This window comes from Cricetulus griseus, chromosome X, assembly GCF_003668045.3.
Source record: "Cricetulus griseus strain 17A/GY chromosome X, alternate assembly CriGri-PICRH-1.0, whole genome shotgun sequence".
In the NCBI taxonomy this organism is placed as follows: domain Eukaryota; kingdom Metazoa; phylum Chordata; class Mammalia; order Rodentia; family Cricetidae; genus Cricetulus; species Cricetulus griseus.
In genome coordinates, this window is record NC_048604.1 from 101,283,201 (window position 1) to 101,292,726 (window position 9,526).

General features: G+C 41.2%; 1 protein-coding gene across 3 annotated transcripts; it reads right to left on the reverse strand.

Moving 5' to 3' along the window:
* Positions 1 to 664: 664 nt before the first annotated feature.
* On the reverse strand, positions 665 to 9,526 carry Tceanc (transcription elongation factor A N-terminal and central domain containing). 3 transcript variants are annotated; one of them, XM_027432779.2, is made up of 5 exons: positions 9,359 to 9,526; positions 7,452 to 7,485; positions 6,204 to 6,335; positions 5,989 to 6,092; positions 665 to 4,240 (listed from the first exon to the last, which is right to left on the reverse strand). In XM_027432779.2, exon 5 carries the CDS (start codon positions 4,230 to 4,232, stop codon positions 3,084 to 3,086), a length of 1,149 nt encoding a protein of 382 aa, XP_027288580.1. In that variant the 5' UTR covers positions 4,233 to 4,240; positions 5,989 to 6,092; positions 6,204 to 6,335; positions 7,452 to 7,485; positions 9,359 to 9,526; the 3' UTR covers positions 665 to 3,083. The 3 variants fall into 3 exon arrangements, with proteins under 3 accessions (XP_027288580.1, XP_027288581.1, XP_035306085.1); XM_027432780.2 differs by having other exon boundaries at positions 6,200 to 6,335; XM_035450194.1 differs by having other exon boundaries at positions 6,200 to 6,335; positions 7,447 to 7,485.

Here is a 9,526-nt window from a genome sequence, read left to right on the forward strand (position 1 = left end):
AACTTTGTGGCTCTTTCACGCTGTCTCTCATTCACATCCCTGTCCCTTATAATCAGGTACCTTCTCATCTTGGAGTTTGTAGAGTTGCTCTTTGTTCCTATAAGAGAATCAACCCCACCAGCAACTGTAAAGAAACACTTCTTGCTGGGCGATGGTGGCGCACGCCTTTAGTCCCAGCACTCAGGAGGCAGAAACAGGTGGATCTCTGTGAGTTTGAGCCCAGCCTGGTCTACAAGAGCTAGTTCCAGGACAGTCCAAAGCCACAGAGAAACCCTGTCTCGAAAAAAACCAAAATAAAAAAGAAAAGAAAAAGAAACACTTCTTGCAAGCCTTTAATCCAGCACTCAGGAGGCAGAGGCAGGCAGATCTCTGTCAGTTCAAGGCCAGCCTACAAAGCTAGTTCCAGGACAGCAAAGGCTACACAAAGAAACCCTATAACAAACAAACAAACAAACAAACAAACTCACTCCTCCCTCCCTTTCTTTCTATCTCTGAGATGAGCTACAATGTGAAAGAATTATCTGTACTCAGAAAATGTAACTGTCTCACTGACCAAAAGAATAAAACACACATCACCATTTCCCTAGTTGCAAAACTAACTGACAAAGCTTATGGGAAATGAGAAAGACCGCACATATTTAAAAAAAAATCTTGGAGAATGAGAGATTTTTCCAGTTCAAGTACTTTTATTTTTGGTAAATGTAGATTACAAAATCTCAATATTAGTACTTATATGCAGATACATAGAAAACCCAAATACCAACACTGACTTGAACAAATTAAACATGGTTTTCATGTGCTGTGTGCACTCTTGCACAACCACCATCTAGGTTTTAAGATCATTCCAAGTCACATGAAACCACACTTTGTGAAACTTTTGAGTTGTTGATGACTTTGTAAGTTTCTGTTTAAAGGACTAACACATTACATTATAATGAACACCACTGGAATGCAAAATGAAGAAAATAAAACAAAATATAATTCAGACTTGACAGCCTCAAAACACAGGAAATAGAAATATCTGCTAGTTTTATGCACCCACTGGGGGAACTGTCATAAAGAGGTAAAATATACATAAAGAAAAGCCTATAGATTCCACTGAAGGAATACTGGGGATTTAGGGCACTATAATTGATGAAAACATGTGAGTTTACATGGAACTAAGAAATAAATTCTTTAATATGATAAAATCAATGAATGGTGTCTTATACCCCAAATTACAGCACTCCAGAGGTTGAGGCCAGAAGGAGTTCGAGCCTAGCTTAGGCTACAGAGTGGAGTCAGGTTTATAAAAATAGATACTCTGTCAAACAACAAAAGAAAAAATGCATATCTAACCACATGGTAACCTTCTGTGTGGATTATGCATAAAATTGATTTACATGTTAAAGAATCAAAACCCCAAATAACATTATATCATTTTTAAGGAAAAAAATTAGTAATATTAAACAAGAGGCTTGTTGTGTTTAAGCATATAAATCAGTAAACAAAGGCCTTAGAGAAGTGATTTCCACTTCAGTTAGTTAGTAAATGAATGTTGATAAATTCAAAGGCTGAGGGAGTGAACACACATGCCTTTGAAGACATGAAGATTCCTGACATCAATAAACTATGTATAATAAAGAAGATAAAGACAAGCTCACACAAAGGGAAATATGTACAGCTCATTTAACTAAGAAAGCAGGCTCTAATCCAAATTCTAACTCACAGTGCAACTTTTAATAGGTTAAGAGAGACTTGTGCCGGGCGTTGGTGGGGTGGTGCACGCCTTTAATCCCAGCACTCAGGAGGCAGAGGCAGGTGGATCTCTGTAAATTCGAGGCCAGCCTGGTCTCCAGAGCGAGTGCCAGGATAGCCAGAGATACACACAGAGAAACCCTGTCTCGAAAAATCAAAAAAAAAAAAAAAAGGAGAGAGAGACTTGTAAAAATGAGAAAATCAAGGACAAAAGGATAAAACTCTAGTCATGTAAACTTAAGAGGCCCCAAACACTATTTTCTTAGCACCCATTTCCAGGAGTGCACTTTTTGCATAGTCAATAGGAAGTCATATTCAGACTGTGCATCTTTTTGTTTTGACATTCTTTCTCTACAAAACCCAGGCTGGCTTCATCCATGGGAGTCTGCCTCAGCATCTCCAATGCTAGGATTATGTATTTGAAGCACCACAATGTACTTGTACTATTTTTTTGAGACAGGGACTTTACAATCTAAATTGGCCCTGAACTCACATAAACCTTCCTGCTTCATCCTCCCTAGCATCTGGATTACAGACATGTGCCATCACACTTGCTTCAGAAGGAAGGTATATAATTTGGGATCAGTGTGAGGCAGACTACCTACAGTTATGTAACCTGGTTAAGTCACTGAAGATCTCTGGGCCTCTTTCCTCATCTGTAAGTCTCCAGAATATCATTCATTTCTTCAGAACTATAGAAAGGCTCAAATGAGACTATTTACAGGTATTTCTCAACTCTAACAACAACTTAAAGCAAACTAAGAAATAACCAGAGCAATGTTGATGCCTGGGTCCCACGCCATAGGTTCAGACTGAATTATTCTAGGCTTGGCCCTCAGCACCAGTATACTTCAATGCGCCCAAGAAAACTCTAATGTATAGTCATTCTGAAACCCACAGGCCTGCAACTTTATCAGAGGATGACCTGGGGATTCTACCAAGTTGCAGATCAGGATTCAAAGAGTATCAGTCCAGAGAGTCTGCCTCTCTAACATGATCTCAGGCTGTGTAGAGCTACTGTGCTACTCTGAATGGCCACAAGTACAACGTGATAGTCTTGTACTTTTCCCAAACAACTTTTTAACAATGGTGGCCTGCACTTTGGCAAACAACTCTCTTTCCTTATTCCCAGGACTGTAGTAAGAACAGTATACCAAGCCAGGTGTGGTAGTGTATATCTGTAATTCCAGCTCTGAGGAGACTGAGGCTAACTGTGCTTGCATAGTAAGATCTTTCACAAGCCAAAATCCCAAAGACAAAATAGCAGTAAGATTCTATAAAAAATGAACACAAAAGGGTTATGTTATACACATAAAACACACACCCCTGAAGGGATTATTTACAAATTACAAGCACACCCAGTTGCTATGGTACCACTGCTCCCCACATTCATTACAAATGACATAGGTCATTTGTTCATCCGGATTTGAATTCTGCACCCAACTTGGAAGGAAAAGTGTTCCTCTTGCAATTACAGTGATCTTGCAGTTATATTTCTCACAGCGCCTGCACTTTATTTTATTTGTCTGTGTGCCTTCAACTGTTTGGGGAAGGTGATGTTCCTGAATACTGGATTCTGTGTAGGAAGCTCTCAACTGCTTCAGTTCCTCATTTGCCATGTCCAGGACAGTCATTTCAGCAAATTCTCTTGCAGACATGGTTCCAGAGAGCAACTTTTGTTGTAAATGAGAATTCTTGGGGTTGTTCAAATTGGCAACTTTGCTTCGAATACAAATTTTGTATTTTTTGATGTTGCTTGAATGAAGGGTAAAAATGTGCTCTTCAATTTCTCTTGCAAGGTTCTGCCACAAATGAGTTTTTGTGTAATCTGTAGAAGAACTAGCTAATGCCGAGTAAAGAAGCTCTATGCCTTTAGATCTAACAGACACTAGGGATTCTTGTAACACACCTGAGCTCTTGCTAGTGGATTCAGAGTCACCACCCCCCAAATATTCTTCGTTAATTTCCATTTCAGTGATGCTACTTTCAGACCCAATTGCTGCTGCAGCAGCAGGAACAGCAGGAACAGCAGCAGCAGCAGCAGCAGCAGCAGCAGCAGCAGCAGCAGCAGCAGCAGCAGACTTTGCAGCATCCTGGGGTACAAGCCTAGAGAGAGACTTGCAAAGACCTGATATTTCATCCTGGCTCGAAACGAACTCCTCCTCCTGGCTCACATCCTGAGAACTAGCTGTACCTTCTTTATTAACATTATAATGGAGTGATTTAAGGCTTTCCTTTGTTTTGTAATGTGTACTCTTATAGAAAGCTCTCCACTTTGCCAGTAGACACTTGGCCTTCCTTTTCAAAGTCACCGAGGGACAGTTTTTGAGGACTCTGTATACAGCTCTGACTATATCTGTCTCCTGGAGATGCTCCTTAGACACATAAATCATTTCAAGCTCAGTAAGCTCTTTGGCAATATCCTCAAAATACCTTTTAGACACCAGCTGCTCAATCAGGGAAGCCCTGGCAATGATATGTTTTCTTTCAGCCATCTTCACAGCTGCAAAGAAAAAAAAAAAGACGGTTCAATCTTTTAAAGTTTGCCTTTATTAATTGCAGCTCCTGCCAGTACATTTGATATTTTCTGAAGGAGTAATGTGATATAAAAGTGTGTGGTGGTGTGGCAGATTAGATAATACAACAATGTGAAATAGTCAACTTTCAATACTTTTATTTTCAATAGCTGAAGGAAAAAAATGGCTCTGCAAAGTTTCAGCAGAACATTCAAAGCCTTGCTAGGATTATCAGCTAGGATTATCAACTTTTCCACCTCCAACTGTACAAATAAGTGCCTTTCTAGATTAAAATTATTCAGGAACCTAGCATGGTAATGTATGCCTGCAATTCTAGCACCTGGGGATAGAGACAAAAAGAACATGAGTTTAACACAATCTTTAGGTACATAGAAAATTTGAGGCTAGCCTGGAATACATGAGACCTTGTCTAAAAAAAATCAGTTCATCTTGGGTGGAATTTGATGATCATGTTGGGAATAAAATCATGCTCATGTAAGCATCCATAAGACAATGCTAAGCAAATACTGGGCTATTTTTTCCTCATATTCAGTTATGAGACCGAGATACTTAATGCCTTTATAATCTTTGCAGTGATACTTTTCTGAATATAAAAAGGAAACAACAAAAATGGGGATACTGATATCTGAACCAATGTAAAGAAACAGATATTACAGGTTGGGAAGCAGGGCTGCTGAACCCTGAAAGTCAACAGAGTACAATGTGCTGACACTGAGGTGCTGGAAAAACAGGGTCAAATCCAGATGACCCACTTATTCTTTATTTGGAAATACTTTTAGATTTACACAAAAGTTGTGAAAAAAGGATACCAGTATTTCCTTTATGCAAACTTATATGCCATATAAATGTATTTTTAAAAATCCCCTATTGCAGGGTCTTTTTTAAGTTTGAAGAAAATTCTTTGTGTGGAATTCTACATGTATGGGTGTTTTGCCTATCTGCATGTATGTCTTTGCATCACATATATGACTGATACCTGTGGGGGCCACAAGAAAATATCAGACTGGAGTTATAGATTGTTTTCCTTGCAGAGTTTGCTTCATTAACTCTCGTGTGTGTGTGTGTGTGTGTGTGTGTGTGTGTGTGTGTGTGTGTGTGTGTGTGTGTGTGTGTGTTTTCTTCTGCTTAAAGTCCTTCAGACATTCCCTTCTACTCACAGGATAGAGACTAGGCTCTGTCCATGGGATGAATAGCACCTCAGCCTGGCCTCTGCCTTGACTACTCTAAACCACAGACAGGCATGGTTCCATTACGCAGTTGTGCCTTTGCTACAGCAGTTCCCTAAACCTGGCCTCATGCTATCACCATGGATGCTTCTTAACCCTGACTGTATATTAGAATCATCCAAGGAAATCAAATAAAATCTAAAGCAAACAACCCCAGGGCCTCACCCCAGATAGAATGAACTGGAGTCTCGGAGGGTAGGACTTGAGCATTTGTCCAGTTCTCCAGCCAATTCGGATTTAAACCACACACAGGAATTCACCTTTCCAACCTACCCCACCAACAGGTTATCATTAGTTTCAAACAGAGCTGCAGTCCTGCTCCTTCACTGAATACACTGACCTCTCTAACTTCACATTATGTTAAGTAAGTCCCATTACATAAGAAACTATTAAAAACACTGCTGTGTACAATTCAAATTAGCATCCTTTGCATTGTAATATAGTAAATGTTGTGTTGTATATGATTCCTGATAGTCTCTAATACTTACCTCTGAACAGTGGAAGGCAATGGACATTTACTGAGTAAGTCTATGGTGCTATTCACGCTCAGGTTACCTCAGTCTTCACAATAAGCCTGGGATATGAATTTCATCTAACAACAGAAAATCAGTGAAAAACATCAAATAACTACAGTGTTTTCATGTTTACCATATTTAAAAACATTTTTGTCTACATTTCCCACATTTCCCTTGAACACACCTACCAAACAGCTCCCGAGATATGTTCTTCTGTTAAACAAGTGGCAAAGTTTCCAGGATGCTTTCTCTCCTTTCAATTTGTGAGCTTCTTGTCACTATGCAGCAACTTCCTTTTACCCACTCACTGTATCTAAGTCCTGGAAGACAAAGTCCACCTCAATTCTTTAAGAAAATCATTTAAAAATCTTCTATCATAAAACTAGAGAGGGGATATAATGAAAAGAGAGAGGGTGAAGAGAGGGTAATGGAATACATGTGACATGAAAGCAAAAGGGGTGTTATCTGGGGCAAGGAAGGGAATCTGTCAGAGGGGGAAGAGAACACGGAGATGGCAGTGGATGAGGGAGATAATTAGAATAAAATATAATGACTTCTACAAATAAAAATGCCATAACAAAACCTACTATTCTGAGCCGAGTGGTGGTGCACACCTTTGATCCCAGCACTCAGTAGGAAGAGGCAGATGAATCTCTGTGAGGTGAGCCTGGACTACAGAATGAGTTCCAGGATAGGCTCCAAAGCTACAGAGAAACCCTGTCTCAAAAAGACCAAAAAAAAGTATAGTTCCTGGAATTGAGGGAGGGTATTAACAAGTTGGCTAAGTTTACTGATCATCCTGTGCCTCTACTTCCTCATCTTCAAAATGGGGTGACTCTGCCACCTTGGAATAGTATTCAAATGAAAAGAGATAGCTTCGTTTGTTGGTGTTTTGGGTTTGGTTTTGTTTTGTTTTGTTTTTCGAGACAGCGTTTCTCTGTGTAGCAGCCCTGGCTGTCCTAGAACTAGCTCTGTAGACCAGGCTGTCCTCACAGAGAACCACCTGTCTTTGCCTCCCTAGTGCTGGGATTAAAGGCGTGGACCACCACCACCCAGTTTAATTGAGACAGTTTTAACGAAGTGCTTAGTCTTTATAAAGTGACTGAAAATTATGTGAATTTACAATAGAAAGTTAAAAAAAAAACATTGCCAGGGGCTCAGTGAGTAAAACTTCTTATTGCAATCCTAACCATGTGAGTTCAATCTCTAGAACATAACAGAGGAAGAGAACTGACAAGTTATCCCACTTCTACATAGACAATGTGGCAATGCTCATTCACACACAATAAACAAATGTAATTTTTAAATAATCTTTCCAAGTATACTGGCACACACTCAGGAGGCTAAGACAGGAGGGTTGTCAATGCCAGACAGTATGAGTTTATAATGAGACTTTTTCTTAAAAACCATTTAAAAAGATTTAATATCTACCATACCAGTGGTGTTCCAGGACAGGACAGCAAACACTCTCTGTAAAAGGACAGATAGGAAATACTTCAGAATTCTGGTGGAGGGACTTTTCAACTCTGCTACCTTTGTAGCAAGAACAAAAGATAGCAAATACTGAATGGAGCTGGAGCAATTTCTAAGCAGTTGAGTGTGTACTGCTCTTGCAGAGGACACGAGTTCAGTTTCCATCACCTACACTGGGTGGCTTACAACTGCTTGTAAGCTCAGCTTTGGAAAGCTCTGATACCTCTGGCCTCTAGTGGCACTGGTACTTATGTGCACATACCCAGACATCTACATACATTGAAACATAATAAAATATGCAGGCTGGGACTGGGGAAGATGGCTCAGCTGGTAAACTGCTTGTTGTGCAACCAGTACCTGGATCTGGAATCCCCAGCAGTCTAGCTGAATTGGTGAGTTTCAGGTTCAGTGACAGACCCTGTCTCAAAGTGGGAGGGACAGTAATTTCGAAAGACATCTAAGTTGATCTCTGGCTTCCAGGCATGCATGGGGGTGGGGGGGAGTGAAGCTGAAGATGAGGCTGTTTGTAAAGTGCTTAGCAAGCACACAAGGGGCCCGAGTTTGCCCCCTAGCACTTCATAAAGCCGGTCTGATGAGTCACAGAGAGGCCAGTAAGGACTACAAGGGACCCTATTTCAAAGCAGAAAATGGGCAGTCTTGTATTTGGCCACAGGGCATTGTTTTTTAAGGCCTTTCTTAGAGCAATGCTGTCCCACAAAAATATTTCAAGCCACATTTTTTAAAAACAATGTGTAACAGTCACGTTAAAAACTGATGAAATTAATTATAATTTTACTTGACCCAGTATATCTGAAATATTTTTTCCTTTAGAGAAATGTGGTGCTGGGGATCAAACACAGGGTCTTGTGCACACTAAAATATGGGCTGTACCACTGAGCTACACCCAAGCCACACCCCAATACTGTCCTTTCAAAATCTGATGCAAAAGGGTATTTTAATTGTGTTAATTCTCAAAAAAATCTGTTGTGCTTTACATTTTTAACACATTCCAATTCAGATCAGACACATTTCTTGGCAGGTGTAGTTCAGTCCTAGAACATATGCTAATATGTTTATACATTTTACTGTTAACATACGTGTATATATGTATGTAAACACATATATGTATATATAATGTTCATGGACATATAAAAGCCTGCGCCAGGCAATGGTGGTGCAGGCTTTTAATCCCCGCACACGGGAGGCAGAGGCAGGTGGATCTCTGTGAGTTCGAGACCAGCCTGGTCTATAAGAGATAGTTCCAAGACAGCCTCCAAAGCCACAGAGAAACCCTGTCTCCAAAAAAAAAAAAAAAAAAAAAAAAAAAAAAAGCTTTGACAGTAAGAGTAGGCCCTACACAATGTTTCCTGAAAGCACTCAGACGCTTGTAAATATGGAAATATGGGAAGGGAGTACATACATCTGTACTAAAATAGCCTAAGCGCAAAGAAAACCGACAGGAACGTTTCACAATGAAAATTTCCAGAGGCTTAGGGTACAAACTAGCAGTAACCCATGCGTTTAAGTCTTTAAATCTCTCTCAACAGCGAAGGGGAAAATCGAACCTTCTAGCACTAGGTTATACCTAATGGTCAAGCTTCATAGGGAGGCCCTGGCCGGGGTGGGGGGGGCGGGAGGGGGGTGGGGGGGAGTCTCCGGTTTTTACGCAGCCACGTAACGATCCTGGAGCAGGGGAGAGCGAGAGGAACCGGTCCGCCCAGAGCGATTCCGGTGGGTGGGGTTGAATACTAAACAAAGACTGAACAAATCCACCCCCGAGGGACCGCCCTGAGGCCTAGAGAAGAGTAATGGCGGCGCGCCGTTCGGCCCGCCCAAGGGACCTCAGCTAGAGGGGAGAAGGGAATTCAACCTTAGAGCCGCCCGGGTACAGGGCGCGCCACAGCGCCTCTGCGAGCGGGGATGGGCTTCCACTGGAAACCGGAGTTAGCCCTTCAGCGGGGGGCCGAGCTAACGGAAAAGGCGAACGCCCCGCTCCAACAAGTGCGGTCTCCGCCCTAAAGTCCTCAGCATCTCCGGA